The 16,771-nt window shown below is 46.2% G+C and overlaps 1 protein-coding gene across 3 annotated transcripts in view; it reads left to right on the top strand.

Moving 5' to 3' along the window:
* The window catches only part of APLF (aprataxin and PNKP like factor), a 390,356-nt gene that overhangs the window by 315,039 nt on the left and 58,546 nt on the right, over window positions 1-16,771 (top strand). For all 3 annotated transcript variants that reach the window (XM_063918498.1, XM_063918497.1, XM_063918499.1), the window contains one exon: window positions 5,307-5,426. In XM_063918498.1, coding sequence (XP_063774568.1) covers window positions 5,307-5,426 — 120 coding nt within the window. The remainder of the gene's footprint in view (window positions 1-5,306; window positions 5,427-16,771) is intronic.

Below are 16,771 nucleotides of genomic sequence, written 5' to 3'. Positions count from 1 at the left end.
ACCAGTACCCTCACTGGTTGGAATTAATTACATGCAGAATTCTTGGCGCAACATTTAAAGACAAAGACTGATGTCTCAGAGCCTGGACAGATTGCTATCATCAACGGAAAAATTAATTCCCAAGTTTATCAAGACATTTTGCAGGAGAACTGAAGGCCATCTGTCCACCAATGGAAGCTCAACAGAAGATGGATAATGCAAAAGGAAAACGACCCAAAGCACAGAAGTAGATCAACGACAGAATGGCTTCAACAGAAGAAAATACGCATTCTGGAGTGGCCCAGTCAGAGTCCTGACCTCAACCCGATTGAGATGCTGTGTCATGACCTCAAGAGACTGATTCACACCAGACAACCCAAGAATATTGCTGAACTGAAACAGTTTTGTAAAGAGGAATGGTTCAAAATTCCCCCTGACCGTTGTGCAGGTCTGATATGCAACTATAGGAAATGTTTGGTTGAGGTTATTGCTGCCAAATGAGGGTCAACCAGTTATTAAATCCAAGGGTTCACATACTTTGTCCACCCTGCACTGTGAATGTTTACATGGTGTGTTCAATAAAACATGAGAACATACAGTTGTTTGTGTGGTATTAGTTTCAGCAGACTGTGTTTGTCTATTGTTGTGACTTAGATTAAAATCAGAACACATTTTATGACCAGTTTTTGCACAAATCCATGAAATTCCAAAGGGTTCACATACTTTTTCTTGCAACTGTAAATAACAAAAATAGAGTACAGGTAACAAAGAGCACCACAAGTGTGAAAACATAATACAGCTAAGATGGAAGTAGCGAGGGAGTAATCATCGTACTACTTGGGGCTGGCGGCCATAGATAGAGATGAGCCATTACCAGCAGGACAAAAAGCGGGTAAAGATGGTTGCTGAGTAGGAGAGAGCTATGAGTGAAATGTGTCGAAGAGGGCTTTGACAACAAGAGGAAAGAGCTAACAATCCAGTGGGAAGGGCGACAGACAGATGACATGCGGTGCAAGCAAGCGGGAGGTAGCCTGATGGCAGTATGTATGCAAAGCAGAGATGGTCAAGGCATGAGGCAGGGGGATGGAGGAGCAGCCTCAGGACTAGGTTATGCATTGGAAGGGTATGCTTTGATAGGTGGATTTTCAGTGCCCGTTTGAAGCTTTGCAAGGTCGGGGAGAGTCTAATTGAGCGGGGGTGCGCGTTCCACTGAAGGGGTGCAGCATGGGCAAAATCTTGAACTCCAGCATGGGAAGCTGTAACCTGGGCAGAGGAGAGGCGACGGTCATTGGCCGAACATAGGGGGCGGGAGAGAGTATGAAGGGAGAGGAGGTCGGAGATGTAGGGAGCAGTGGAATTAGAGATGGTCTTGTATGTGAGGGTGAGCAGTTTGAAGGTTTCTGTAGGGGAATGGGAGCCAGTGTAGATTTTGTCGAAGGGGAGCGGCGGGAGAGGAAGATAAGCCTAGCTGCGGAGTTGAGGACAGATTGGAGGGGAGCAAGTGAGGCCAACAAGATGTACAGTAGTACCAAAGGTAGCCAGCAAGTCATAGAGTGTTACACGTGTTAAACATTTGCAGGGAGGTGCAGCCGGGGTCTGATTAATTTCAGATATGTACAATTTCACCAATAGAAAATTAAAGTAGTAAATGGCCACATATTTGTCATTAGTAAAGTGGCAGCAATTATGTGTGGAGGTGATAATTTGTGGTGTTGGTTGACATCGCTCTGGCTGGTTTGGCCGGGATCCCGACTGCTGGCAAATTGACTGCATCCCGCTCTGGCAGGTTCCTCTGATATTACGGGCATCAGTCAGACTATTCTTTCATTCTTATTAAAGTTAACATTAACATCGTTTCTCTACTTTCACTTCTATACTAAAGATTGTAACGTGAGCTTTTTTTTTTTAAATAATTTTTTGCCTCATTTATATAAAATACATTATGTAACAATCTCAAGGCCACCAGTACTGTGTAGAGAGTTATGCAAGGGAGCACAATATTGTTATGCCTCGATTATATTGTGCAATAACAGTGTTCATTATCTAAGGGAAGCAGTTAGTTTCCTAGCGGTTGGGATCCCGATGCGGGAATCCCGACGGTCGCAATCCCGACCGGGTCCTGGAATCTCCACTCTGGGGGTGGTCCTTGCCACCCCTCGAGGGGGAATAAATTAGTGTGATGAGCAAAGCTTGCCACTGGGCCCACAACGTGGCGAGCGCAGGGAGCTCGCGAGGGGACATGCTGCCCTCGCCATCGGGATCCCAGTGTCGGTCTTATGTCCGCCGGGATCCCATATTGAATTCTTATCTAAGCCTTTGTTATATACCTGAGTATGTATGATTTGTCTTAGGTACTGTTTTTTGGCATTGTTCTGCTGTATTGGCATAGTGTCGTGCAAATTTCCTTTTATATCTGATCATCAAAAGCAATGTTTAGCCAAGAATTATAATGTAATAATGCTTCACTGCCCCTACTTTATATTGCAGTTTTTACTTTATTCTAGGGGGTGAATTAAATTACTCGTGGTTAACTACCGCTTTCTAATTGATTTGCTGTGTCTATTCAGTTATAGCCCGCGGCAGCCTACGAACAGCCCGTAGGCTTTAGAAATAGTGGATTTCGGTTTGAGCCTGAGGAGGCTCGAACATAAAAATGCTTTAACTGCCCTGATCGCAAGTGTCACACGTCTGTTATCCCATAGGTCCGGAAACTTATCCTGTGGTCTATGGGTTAACGTGTGGTATCAGATAAGCCCAAGGCTACCACCCTTTTCCTGGCGCTGTACATTACCATTGTCAATACGGCCCTTGGACTTTGGGGGTTATTCCGAGTTGATCACTCGCCGTTTTTCGCAGCGAACAGGTTACTACTGTGCATGCATATGCACCGCAATGCGCAGGCGCGTCGTACTGGTACAAAGCGAATCGTTGCTGGGTGATGGATTTAATGAAGAATCCATTCGCACAGCCGATCGCAAGGAGATTGACAGGAAGAGGGCGTTTATGGGTGTCAACTGACCGTTTTCACGGAGTGTTTGGAAAAACACAGGCGTGTCCAGGCGTTTGCAGGGCGGGTGTCTGACGTCAATTCCGGGACCAAAAAGACTGAAGTGATCGCAAGGGCTGAGTAAGTACCGAGCTACTCAGAAACTGCAAAAAACTTTTTCGTCCCGCTGGGGTACACACGCGTTCGCACACTTGCAAAGCGAAAATACACTCTCCCGTGGGCGGTGACTATGCGTTTGCACGGCTGCTAAAAGTAGCTAGCGGGCGATCTCCTCGGAATCACCCCCTTTATCAGTTAACAATTATGGACATTTAATACAGTGAAACATTACTTTGCTTTTCTCTTTTTTAACGCCATGTTCATTTGTGCTTCAGACTCCATGGCACAAAGATATATAGGTGTTGCATATCAAATTAATATATATAAAATTACTGTATATGACAACATAACTAATGTCTGCACCGGAGGCTGTGCGCGTCCGAACAGCGCAAAACTTGAATTGCTTTGTCAGGTGCCATCTAGTGGCCAGTGGTGCACACGGGTAAGGAGCAGAGTTAGCCTTTTATTATATAGGAGATGCCCAGCGCCGGCTCTGGATTGAGTGTACGTTGAAAGGTGTGTTCAGTTTACCTCTAGACAGCAGGTTTATTTCTCAGTTTGGTGATATCTGATAATCTTTCAGGTTTGAATTTAAAGGTGAGGAAGCGCTGCGCTGCACAGCAATGCGCTGTCAGTGTGTGATCCGTCCTCCTCCCTGTCCTCACCCGTCAGTGCGCTGCCGCGGGATACGGGGCCGACGCTGCGAGTGAGAGGCGCGGTCCACACAGCCTGGCAGATGAGACAGTGAGCGGGGCAGCGGCTACTCTGCTGCTCAGTCCGCTCCTTGCCTGGCTCATTACATAGGGAGGGAGGGTGATGCGGCGCTGGTAAGATGCGGCTGCTGGGGGGCATTGCTACAGGCTGGATAAGCTAATATCGATATGGTGTTGTGAGTACTCGCCACAGTCAGGACACCCCCTCCAGTGACACCTGCAATGACTGGGCACCCCCTTCCTGCACAATTTTCCCCCCCCTTTCCCGCACAATCACTGTGGACACCATCCTCCCTCGCTGACACCCGTGATCGCTGTGTCTGGGGGGGGGGGGTCTGAGGTGGTGGCTACAAAGTGTATAACGTACTGTACCCGGTGTGCAAAGTGTGTAACGTACTCTACCCGGTGCAAAGTGTGTAACGTGCTCTACCCGATGCAAAGTGTGTAACGTGCTGTACCCGGTGCAAAGTGTGTAACGTGCTGTACCCGGTGCAAAGTGTGTAACGTGCTCTACCCGGTGCAAAGTGTCTAACGTGCTCTACCCGGTGCAAAGTGTCTAACGTGCTCTACCCGGTGCAAAGTGTCTAACGTGCTCTACCCGGTGCAAAGTGTATAACGTGCTCTACCCGGTGCAAAGTGTCTAACGTGCTCTACCCGGTGCAAAGTGTCTAACGTGCTCTACCCGGTGCAAAGTGTGTAACGTGCTCTTCCCGGTGCAAAGTGTGTAATGTGCTCTACCCGGTGCAAAGTGTGTAACGTGCTCTACCCGGTGCAATGTGCATAAGCGGCACTACTGTGTGGTGTAATGTGAATCGGCACTATTATGTGGCCACGCCTCTAAATTTTTGTGGCGCGCCTTTGGCGCACATTTTCTGTTCTTTGCAGTGTAGGGCGGGGAGCACCAATTCACTTTCTGCCACAAGGGCACCAAAATGTCTAGTTACAGCTCTGGTACAGTGTCTGTATGCTACACAGCCCAGCAGCTTTGTCACTTCCCCCCTCCTGCTACACTTTTGTAGTGTCCAAATCAAGTCTGTGTTTTTATGTTTGAATCGGTAATGAGATTAATATGTACCTTCACTCCAATGGGACCCAGAAAAGGACCGGTAGGACCCCAATTTTTAAAAGTGAGGGGTCCCTGGGACCCACTTTTTTTCCGGCTCAGCGCGATCACTGCATCACATTTATTTGATACACATAAATAACAAAAGTGGTAATGAAATTACATTGCAATTGTTATATTACGTGTAAGAAGCAAAATGGCTGTTGAGTAGTGTAATCCGTCACATAATAGCTATAGTCATAAATGAATTGTTAGGTAGAAATGTCTTAAAACATTTTATTTTTTATTCATGAAGTGTTTAGCTTCGTATGATGATGTATAATGTTGATTTAAAAAGGAACCCATCTTATAAAAAAAAAAAACCTGTGTTTTCTTTCTAACTTAAAATGTACATTTCCAGATACACAGAGGGACTAAACCCATTCAAATGTGTGTTCTCTTCTAGAAAAAACCCAGTTCACTTCCAAGAATTTAGTCACCCAGGCGACAGTGATTACGTGGAGAATGGAAGTCAGGATGACAGTGATGATCGGCCGGAGTGTCCTTATGGGACATCATGTTACAGGTAAGGACACCACACCAGCACATTGTCAGACTGTATCAATGAAAGGCGTCTTGATAACTGCATTATTCTGTTCAGCATGTGCTAAGAGGCATCGTTTGCCAGTCTGTTTTCTGAAAATGTACGTTTGTTGTTTCATAATGATTTTCCGATGTTCTCCATTGTTCTTGGTAAATAACCTAGTAGTACTTTTCCTGTGTGACGTTCATCTTGTACTAGGAACAAACACAGTTAGAGAGTTAGAAGAGCCAAGTTTGCCTCCTTCTCTGAAAAATTCTTCATAATGCTTATTTGGCTACTTAGAGCAGTTTCTGAGAACATCTGACTGGGAAAATGTAATTATGAAACAGGCTACAGGTATATTATAGCACAAAAGGTTCCTCACAAGTACATTGCTACCGACATCAACAGCCGTTTCTGGAAAAATAGCTTTAGCTTCCATCTGTGTTACAGTGCTGCACGGTATATTGCCTTAGTTCATTGTTTATTGTTACGTTGATGTCCCTGATCCATGCACTGTGCTTACAGCAGTCTCAACGGTCACACCATGGCTGTGCAGTAACATGCAAAATAGTGCATACAGAGCATCTCACATCCATCTATCCTGAGAACTCACCTCTTCCGGCAAGATTATCAAATCCGGAACCGCCCACATAACCTTCATAAGATTTCCTACCTAATTACATCCCCTCTGTACAGTCCTGACCCCTGGCCAACATTGCTGTGTGACTGTATCATACAGGCCACCCAGAACCTTTGCAATCTAGCTGTACCATTATGCAATAGATAGCGCCTGTGCTTGTGTATAAATGCCTATTTCCCTTTACAGATGTGTCCTCTTACATCCTTGCTGCAATCACATTAAACAACCCTTCTAGTTGCGACTAGTCATGAGTGCGCATTTACTTAACACCGGGCGTCTTTATGTGCATTTTTCACCTGAAAATGTGTCTTATTCACATCACTGTGCGAATAAGATGCACCAGCAGACTCTGCTGATTAAAGTGATATGTGGCATGCCTATATTCTGTGTGCGACTGCAGCTTTATCTGCAAACTAAATGCTACGTTACTGTGTTTTCCAGGAAAACAGCCGCAGTTGCACACACACAATATAGGCATGCCACATATCCTTTAAATCAGCGGAGTCTGTTTGGGCATTTTATTCGCATATCAAAAAAAGACGCCTGACGTTAGCAGAGCGGCTCTGGAACTGCCACCTCACCGACGCCAGGCACCTCGCAGTGTATGCCGTATTGAGGCTTGATGTATGAGGACATACCTGTATCTGTAGATTATAAGCTTGCGTGCAGGGTTTTCCTACCACTGTGTCTGTCTATTATTACCCAGTTTTATTTTTACACTTTTGTTTACAATTGTAAAAACGCAACGGAATATGCGATAACTAAGTAATCTGTCCTCAAAACGTGCCAGATATTCCATTTGGTGCGCCAAAGACTTTGACTTAAACTTCTACGTTATACTAATAGCTTTGAGACAAAAAAAAATCTAATCCAAAATTCAGGAAAAAGTAAATAATCCTGGGTAAAAAGGCAAAAAGAAAACCCGGTCCTGTACTGTATGAGTGACTTATTCCATGCATCATTATGTATTTTATGTTACTTTATATTCCTTTTTTATAAAAAAATAAAAAACATACTAATCCTAAATACAGTACTTAGGGGGTTATTCAGAGATGGATGCAAATCGCTGTATACGTAGCAAAATCTGCGTCCATCTTCTCGCATGCTGGGTGCCTACGATGTGGTCGCAGTTTAATTGTAGATTCATCGAATTAAGGTTGACCACTGCCAGCGCAGCCAGAATGCGCTGTCAGGCGGTCCAACGCCATTTTTTAAATCTGAGCAGTTGCGTGTGAAGTCACGCAGCCACCCCAGAAATGCTCCCGCCAAGCCTGCATGTGCTGCAATCGCAATGTGCATTCACGAAAGGGACGCTGCAATCTCGCTCACAGTGAGGATTTCATGGAAAAGTGACAGGAAGTAATCGTTTGGAGGTGTAAATGGAGTGATTGCTGGGCGTGGTTGGGAAAACACAGGCGTTTTTGGCGAATATATCTGCTGACAGCTGCAAGCTTGTACTTGCAAAAACATGGCGTTTGAGTCTCTACTGCTGTGTCCAGTCTGCTTAGCCATAGACTGTTATAGCTAATAAAGGTTACATTTTAGTTACTATTTGAGATGTATATATTTATTGTAAGAGTAGCCCCAAAAAGAGTCGTCTTTTTCTCCAGTAGCCATAGACCAACATTCAAGCATAAAAACATAGAATGTAACGGCAGATAAGAACCTTTTGGCCCATCTAGTCTGCCCCTTTTTTACCATATTTTTACCTCAAACCTTATTTGATCCTTATTTCTTTGTGAGGATATTCTTATGTATATCCCATGCTTAAATTGCTGTACTGTCTTAGCCTCTACCACCCCTGATGGGAGGCTATTCCACTTGTCCACTACTCTTTCTGTGAAGTAATTTTTCCTCAAATTTCCCCTGAACCTACCTCCCTCCAGTTTCACTTAGCCCTTGATGTTCCCCATTTTTGTGTATAGCATGTGAATGTGTACGCATTACGAATGAGTTTGCGATGACTCCAGTGTGCATCTCTTTTCGTTCCTGGGCGGCTGCTTCACTTGCTGATATTAGCAGCCTAGAAAATCACAATTGCATTTGCGTTCAAACATAAATTAGGCCATGATTTTCAGGAAAAAGAAAGTGGATAAGAAGACATAAAAAAAATAAAAAATAGGGCTTAGCACACTATTCGCAAATTTGGACACAAAATTTGGGAAAAAGTACAGGAATCGTTACCCTTTGTGGAATTTTAAAAGCATTCCATGCGTCTCAAGTTATTATAGCGCATAAGGGATAGGTGTAAGAAGATGCATCTGTACTGTTCTACAAGCCTGGAAATAGAGTTGAGAGAATTCAAAATGCTCAATTTCACCCCTCATGCCCCCCACCAATAACCCTCCAAACCCCCCACCACCACCCCCACCCCAACCCCACCCCACAGACGCAGAGGTTCCGTGTTTGAAAGAGGAAACCTCCTCCTTTAAGTTGTGTGAGCTCTGAGAAGGTATTCTCAGGTGATCATCAGATGAAACCTCTTTTCTGCAGAAATCATGCTATAGGAAGAAGATGGAGGGAATATTTCCCCATCCTGGCTTCCTTAAACTCAGGGCCACCCTTGTTTGATTTGGTACATTATCATGCATGTACTAGCAGTATTTACTATTTACAGTACTGTGCAAAAGTTTTAAGCAGGTGTGGGAAAAATAGCAGCAAAGTAAGAATGCTTTCAAAAATAGAAGTGTTCATTGTTTATTTTTATCAATAAACAAAATGCAAAGTAAATGAACAGAAGAGAAATCTAAATCAGCCCACTACGCGGTGGGAGTAGTCATTAACATACTGTTACTGATGGTGAGAGGGAATCCCCGGGAGTGGTGAAGTAAGCCCACTCAGATTATTAAGTGACGAGTAACCACCCTCTATTCTGTCTGTGTCAAAAATGTGTAATTGCCTGGCAGAGTGAGGTCATCTGATCACACCAATCATTTCTTAAAATTAATTAGGAACAAAAACTGAAAATACTTTATTCTGCAAAAAAAAGCTGTACAGAAACAATATTTTAGTTGAGGTTTTTGATGCAGTAATTTTCACAATGTTTAAAACATAAAGAAGAAAGGTTTTGTTTGACCACAGAAACAAGCGCATGTACAGTAAGTATGTGATTGGTAATGACCTTCATTTTGTTGATTTTTCTAGAATTTGTTGCACTTTTATATTTGTCCTAGATTTAGCATGTGAAGTTGGCCAACCAGTATAACAATATTGTCCCATCCAGGCAACCAGTTGACTGGTTGGGACGATAATATTTTAGCATATGGGAGTAAACCGTAATTAGCCGCTTGACTTCAAACACCAAAAAAAAAGGTCACAAAATGGTCATTCCTACTAGTTGGCGATTATTGTTTCAGTGTATGGGGACAGTTGGACAATGTCCCTTCAAATAGACAATTTTGACACACTCTGCCTACTTCTGCATGTTAAAAATAAATGATTTATATGTTTATGTAAAGGTGGGGTGTCACCCTCATTTTCTACCATAACTGGTGCTTTCAGCCCAATGATGGATACTCTAAAATCACTGGAAAAACTGACATGAGGTAGCCAGCCAGGACTGCTGAAACCATAGAGGTGTGTCCCTTCTACCATCCAGACAGCCACAGGCCAGATGGCACCAGGAATGGGGTTCCCGGCGGAGTGGGGACAGAAAATAAAATGTGCGCACTTCCTCTCCTCCACATAAACAATGCAGATATTAATGCAATGTTAGGAAATTTCTATGTAAAACTAGCTTAAAAGCCATTTATAAAGCTCCTATTTCTGTCTAGAGATGCTGCCTTCTTGCATCCACTAAACACTCCTCTCAGTCTATTCTCCTACTCTTTACATTTTTTAAATTTAGATGGTTTTATTGTATCATTAATTTAGGCTTTGTTTAGTTGTGTATTTTCAGTCTGCGGGGCAGAGTCAGTAAGCCGCAGGATCGCTATACATTTTTAGAGATATTAAAAGACACTAAGAATATCTGTTACTACAGAGGTGTCCTTGTACATAATTGCTTCAGTCATGCAAACAGCCCCTCTCGGCGGGTGCCAAGTTCCATGAGACTCTGCTAACATCGGGTGTCTCTTATGCGTTTTGCTAACCGAAAATGCATCTGAGTCACAATGCAGCTAGGACACACCACGAGACTGCGCTGATTAATTTTATATACCATACTTGTATATCTGTGTGCAACTGAGTCTCTGAATCTGTATAAGAACTGCTATGATACAGTGGCTGTGGCTTTTTTCCATGGCAAGTTAATGCCATTTTAGGATGTTTCGGATGTCAGATGTCTCTGCCGGGCTTCGGTCTCTTCAGGGCAGATCGCTCCAGGGTTCTCTCAGGAAAAACGAAGGGTGGTGGCATCTGCTTCTACATCAACGAAAGATGGTGCACCAGTGTCACAATCCTAGGCAAATCATGTAACCCTCACCTGTAGATGCTAAGTATCAACTACAACCCCTTCTATTCCCCCCAGGAATTTGCCTCAATTGTCCTTATGGGCGTGTACATCCCCACCCTTGCCTGCGCGAATGAAGCCCTGCACCACCTGGCCGTATGCATATCCGACAAGGCTTGATCGTAGCAGCAAATTTGTTAGCTAATGTGCAAAACCATGTGCACTGCAGGGAGGGGGGGGGGGCAGATATAGGGGTATATGCAATTGCGGTCGAATTCCCGAAATTGTCGAAAAACGGGACTTTCTCTGACGTCCTAGTGGATGCTGGGAACTCCGTAAGGACCATGGGGAATAGACGGGCTCCGCAGGAGACTGGGCACTCTAAAAGAAAGATTAGGTACTATCTGGTGTGCACTGGCTCCTCCCTCTATGCCCCTCCTCCAGACCTCCGTTAGAATCTGTGCCCGGCCAGAGCTGGGTGCTCCTAGTGTGCTCTCCTGAGCTTGCTAGAAAGAAAGTATTTGTTAGGTTTTTTATTTTCAGTGAGATCTGCTGGCAACAGACTCACTGCTACGTGGGACTGAGGGGAGAGAAGCAAACCTACCTGCGTGCAGCTAGCTTGTGCTTCTTAGGCTACTGGACACCATTAGCTCCAGAGGGCTCGAACACAGGGCCTGACCTCGATCGTCCGTTCCCGGAGCCGCGCCGCCGTCCCCCTTGCAGAGCCAGAAGACAGAAGAAGGAGATGAAATCGGCGGCAGAAGACTCCGATCTTCATTAAGGTAGCGCACAGCACCGCAGCTGTGCGCCATTGCTCCCACTGCACACCACACACTCCGGTCACTGTAGAGTGCAGGGCGCTGGGGGGGGGGGGGGGCGCCCTGGGCAGCAATAAGAATACCTTTTGGCACATTATGCACATAATACAGTCTGGAAAACTGTATATGTGCAAAAAACCCCGCCATTAAGCTATACAAAACGCGGGAGAAGCCCGCCACTGAGGGGGCGGGGCCTTCTTCCTCAGCACACCAGCGCCATTTTTTCTTCACAGCTCCGCTGGAAGGACGCTCCCCAGGCTCTCCCCTGCAGTATCCTGTACAAGAAGGGTAAAAAAGAGAGGGGGGCACATAAATTTAGGCGCAAATAAGATAATAAGCAGCTATTGGGAAAAATCACTCATTATAGTGAAAATCCCTGTGTTATATAGCGCTGTGGTGTGTGCTGGCATACTCTCTCTCTGTCTCCCCGAAGGACTTTGTGGGGTCCTGTCCTCAGTCAGAGCATTCCCTGTGTGTGTGCGGTGTGTCGGTACGGCTGTGTCGACATGTTTGATGAGGAGGGTAACGTGGAGTCGGAGCAAGGGCAGATAAGTGTGGTGTCGCCCCCGACGGGGCCGACACCGGATTGGATGGATATGTGGAAGGTCTTAACAGACAGTGTCAACTCCTTACATAAAAGGTTCGATGACGCAGCAGCCTTGGGACAGCCGGGATCTCAACCCGCGCCTGCCCAGGCGTCTCAGAGGCCATCAGGGGCTCATAAACGCCCGCTAGCTCAGATGGTAGACACAGATGTCGACACGGAGTCTGACTCCAGTGTAGATGAGGATGAGACAAATGCACAGTCTACAGAAGCCATCCGATGCATGATTACTGCAATGAAAAATGTATTGCACATTTCTGATATTAACCCGGTTACTACCAAGAAGGGTATTATGTTTGGGGAGAAAAAGCAGCCAGTGACTTTTCCCCCATCTGATGAATTAAATGAACTGTGTGAGGAAGCGTGGAGTTCCCCCGATAAGAAACTAGTGATTTCTAAGAGGTTACTGATGGCGTACCCTTTCCCGCCAACGGATAGGTCACGTTGGGAAACATCCCCTAGGGTGGACAAGGCGCTCACGCTTATCAAAAAAGGTGGCACTGCCGTCTCAGGATACGGCCGCCTTAAAGGAGCCTGCAGATAGAAAGCAGGAGGCTATCCTGAAGTCTGTGTATACACACTCAGGTACTCTACTGAGACCTGCTATTGCTTCAGCATGGATGTCTAGTGCTGCAGCCGCATGGTCTGATACCCTGTCAGACAACATTGATTCCCTCGACAGGGATACTATTTTGCTAACCATAGAACATATAAAAGACGTCGTCTTATATATGCGGGATGCACAGAGGGACATTTGCCTGCTGGCATCTAGAATTAATGCAATGTCTATTTCTGCCAGGAGAGTATTATGGACTCGGCAGTGGACAGGTGATGCTGATTCTAAAAGACACATGGAGGTTTTGCCTTATAAGGGTGAGGAATTGTTTGGGGACGGTCTCTCGGACCTCGTATCCACGGCAACAGCCGGGAAGTCAACTTTTTTACCTCAGGTTCCCTCACAGCCTAAGAAAGCACCGTATTATCATGTACAGTCCTTTCGGCCTCAGAAAGGCAAGCGGATCAGAGGCGCATCCTTTCTGCCCAGGGGCAGGGGTAGAGGAAAGAAGCTGCACCAGGCAGCCAGTTCCCAGGAACAAAAATCCTCCCCCGCTTCCTCTAAGTCCACCGCATGACGCTGGGGCTCCACAGGCGGAGCCGGGTGCGGTGGGGGCGCGTCTCCGAAACTTCAGCAACCAGTGGGTTCGCTCACAAGTGGATCTCTGGGCTGTACAAATTGTATCTCAGGTATACAAGCTGGAGTTCGAGGCGACTCCCGCTCGCCATTACCTCAAATCAGCCTTGCCAGCTACTCCCAGGGAAAGGGAGGTAGTACTGGCGGCAATTCACAAGCTGTACCTCCAGCAGGTGATAATCAAGGTTCCCCTCCTTCAACAGGGACGGGGTTACTATTCCACAATGTTTGTGGTACCGAAACCAGACGGTTCGGTGAGACCCATTCTGAATTTAAAATCCTTGAACACTTATATAAGGAAGTTCAAGTTCAAAATGGAATCGCTCAGGGCGGTTATTGCAAGCCTGGAAGAGGGGGATTTTATGGTGTCGCTGGACGTCAAGGATGCTTACTTGCATGTCCCCATTTACCCACCTCACCAGGAGTACCTCAGGTTTGTGGTACAGGATTGTCATTACCAATTCCAGACGTTGCCGTTTGGTCTGTCCACGGCACCGAGAGTATTTACCAAGGTAATGGCCGAAATGATGATACTCCTTCGGAAGAAGGGAGTTATAATTATCCCGTACTTGGACGATCTCTTTATAAAGGCGAGATCCAGAGAGCAGTTGTTAGTCAGCGTAGCACTGTCTCGGGAAGTGTTGCAACAGCACGGCTGGATTCTGAATATCCCAAAGTCGCAGCTGATTCCTGCGACGCGTCTGCTCTTCCTGGGCATGATTCTGGACACAGAACAGAAGAAGGTGTTTCTCCCGGTGGAGAAGGCCCAGGAATTGTCATCTCTGGTCAGGGACCTCCTGAAACCAAAACAGGTGTCAGTGCATCACTGCACGCGAGTCCTGGGAAAGATGGTGGCTTGTTACGAAGCAATTCCCTTCGGCAGGTTCCATGCAAGGATCTTTCAGTGGGATCTGTTAGACAAATGGTCCGGATCGCATCTTCAGATGCATTGGTTGATCACCCTGTCCCCAAGGGCCAGGGTGTCTCTGCTGTGGTGGCTGCAGAGTGCTCATCTTCTCGAGGGCCGCAGATTCGGCATACAGGACTGGGTCCTGGTGACCACGGACGCAAGCCTCCGAGGATGGGGGGCAGTCACTCAGGGAAGGAACTTCCAAGGACAGTGGTCAAGTCAGGAGACTTCACTACACATAAATATACTGGAACTAAGGGCCATTTACAACGCCCTGAGTCAAGCAGAGCCCCTGCTTCAAAACCAACCAGTGCTGATTCAATCAGACAACGTCACGGCGGTCGCCCATGTAAACCGCCAGGGCGGCACAAGAAGCAGGATGGCGATGGCAGAAGCCACAAGGATTCTCCGATGGGCGGAAAATCACGTGCTAGCACTGTCAGCAGTGTTCATTCCGGGAGTGGACAACTGGGAAGCAGACTTCCTCAGCAGGCACGACCTCCACCCGGGAGAGTAGGGACTTCATCCAGAAGTCTTCACGCAGATCGTAAACCGTTGGGAACGGCCACAGGTGGACATGATGGCGTCCCACCTCAACAAAAAGCTAAAAAAATATTGCGCCAGGTCAAGGGACCCTCAGACGATAGCTGTGGACGCACTAGTGACACCGTGGGTGTACCAGTCGGTTTATGTGTTCCCTCCTCTTCCTCTCATACCCAAGGTACTGAGGATAGTAAGAAAGAGAGGAGTAAGAACTATACCCAGCGTTCCGGATTGGCCAAGAAGAACTTGGTACCCAGAACTACAAGAAATGATCTCAGAGGACCCATGGCCTCTACCTCTCAGACAGGACCTGTTACAGCAGTGGCCCTGTCTGTTCCAAGACTTACCGCGGCTGCGTTTGACGGCATGGCGGTTGAACGCCGGATCCTAACGGAAAAGGGCATTCCAGATGAAGTGATTCCTACGCTGATAAAGGCTAGGAAAGACGTGACAGCACAACATTATCACCGTATATGGCGAAAATATGTTGCTTGGTGTGAGGCCAGGAAGGCCCCTACAGAGGAATTCCAGCTGGGTCGATTCCTGCTCTTCCTACAGTCAGGAGTGACTATGGGCCTGAAATTAGGATCCATAAAGGTCCAGATTTCGGCCCTATCTATTTTCTTTCAAAAGAACTGGCTTCACTGCCTGAAGTTCAGACGTTTGTTAAGGGAGTGCTGCATATTCAGCCCCCCTTTTGTGCCTCCAGTGGCACCTTGGGATCTTAACGTTGTGTTGGATTTCCTGAAATCCCACTGGTTTGAGCCACTTAAGACCGTGGAGCTAAAATATCTCACGTGGAAAGTGGTCATGCTATTGGCCTTAGCTTCGGCTAGGCGTGTGTCAGAATTGGCGGCTTTGTCATGTAAAAGCCCTTATCTGATCTTTCATATGGACAGGGCAGAATTGAGGACTTGTCCCCAATTTCTCCCTAAGGTGGTATCAGCTTTTCATTTGAACCAACCTATTGTGGTGCCTGCGGCTACTCGGGACTTGGAGGACTCCAAGTTACTAGATGTAGTCAGGGCTTTGAAAATCTATGTAGCCGGAACGGCTGGAGTCAGGAAAACTGACTCGCTGTTTATCCTGCATGCACCCAACAAGCTGGGTGCTCTTGCTTCAAAGCAAACTATTGCACGCTGGATCTGTAACACGATTCAGCAAGCTCATTCTGCGGCAGGATTGCCGCATCCTAAATCAGTAAAAGCCCATTCCACAAGGAAGGTGGGCTCTTCTTGGGCGGCTGCCCGAGGGGTCTCGGCTTTACAGCTTTGCCGAGCTGCTACTTGGTCGGGTTCAAACACGTTTGCTAAGTTCTACAAGTTTGATACCCTGGCTGAGGAGGACCTTGCCTTTGCTCATTCGGTGCTGCAGAGTCATCCGCACTCTCCCGCCCGTTTGGGAGCTTTGGTATAATCCCCATGGTCCTTACAGAGTTCCCAGCATCCACTAGGACGTCAGAGAAAATAAGAATTTACTCACCGGTAATTCTATTTCTCGTAGTCCGTAGTGGATGCTGGGCGCCCGTCCCAAGTGCGGACTCTCTGCAATACATGTATATAGTTATTGCTTAACTAAAGGGTTATTGTTATGAGCCATCTGTTACTGAGGCTCAGTTGTTGTTCATACTGTTAACTGGGTATGGTTATCACAAGTTGTACGGTGTGATTGGTGTGGCTAGTATGAGTCTTACCCTGGATTCCAAATCCTTTCCTTGTTGTGTCAGCTCTTCCGGGCACAGTTTCCTTAACTGAGGTCTGGAGGAGGGGCATAGAGGGAGGAGCCAGTGCACACCAGATAGTACCTAATCTTTCTTTTAGAGTGCCCAGTCTCCTGCGGAGCCCGTCTATTCCCCATGGTCCTTACGGAGTTCCCAGCATCCACTATGGACTACGAGAAATAGAATTACCGGTGAGTAAATTATTATTTTTTCGCCCAAAAAAAAAAAATCGACAATGCAATTCAGTACTTTCCGTCAAAAAAACGGACTTTCCAGATTCGACTTTTTGAAATTCGACATTTGTCAAATTCGACATTTCTGCAATGGTACAAATGCGGCAATTCGCCAAAAGTATATTCAATTGAAGTTTGGAAATTCGACAACAGTGCTTTTAGACCGTAAATTCGTCATTTTCAATCCGCCACACTTTGGTGGCGGAATCTAATAAAAAAAATTAAAAACACGTTTTTTTTGGTGTTTTTTTTATTGGTAATAGCATATCTATATATATTAGAAGGGATTAGGTAC

Source organism: Pseudophryne corroboree, chromosome 4 (assembly GCF_028390025.1).
Source record: "Pseudophryne corroboree isolate aPseCor3 chromosome 4, aPseCor3.hap2, whole genome shotgun sequence".
NCBI lineage: Eukaryota > Metazoa > Chordata > Amphibia > Anura > Myobatrachidae > Pseudophryne > Pseudophryne corroboree.
The sequence above is the reverse complement of the archived record's forward strand: the minus strand, read 5'-3'. Positions and strand labels throughout refer to the sequence as shown.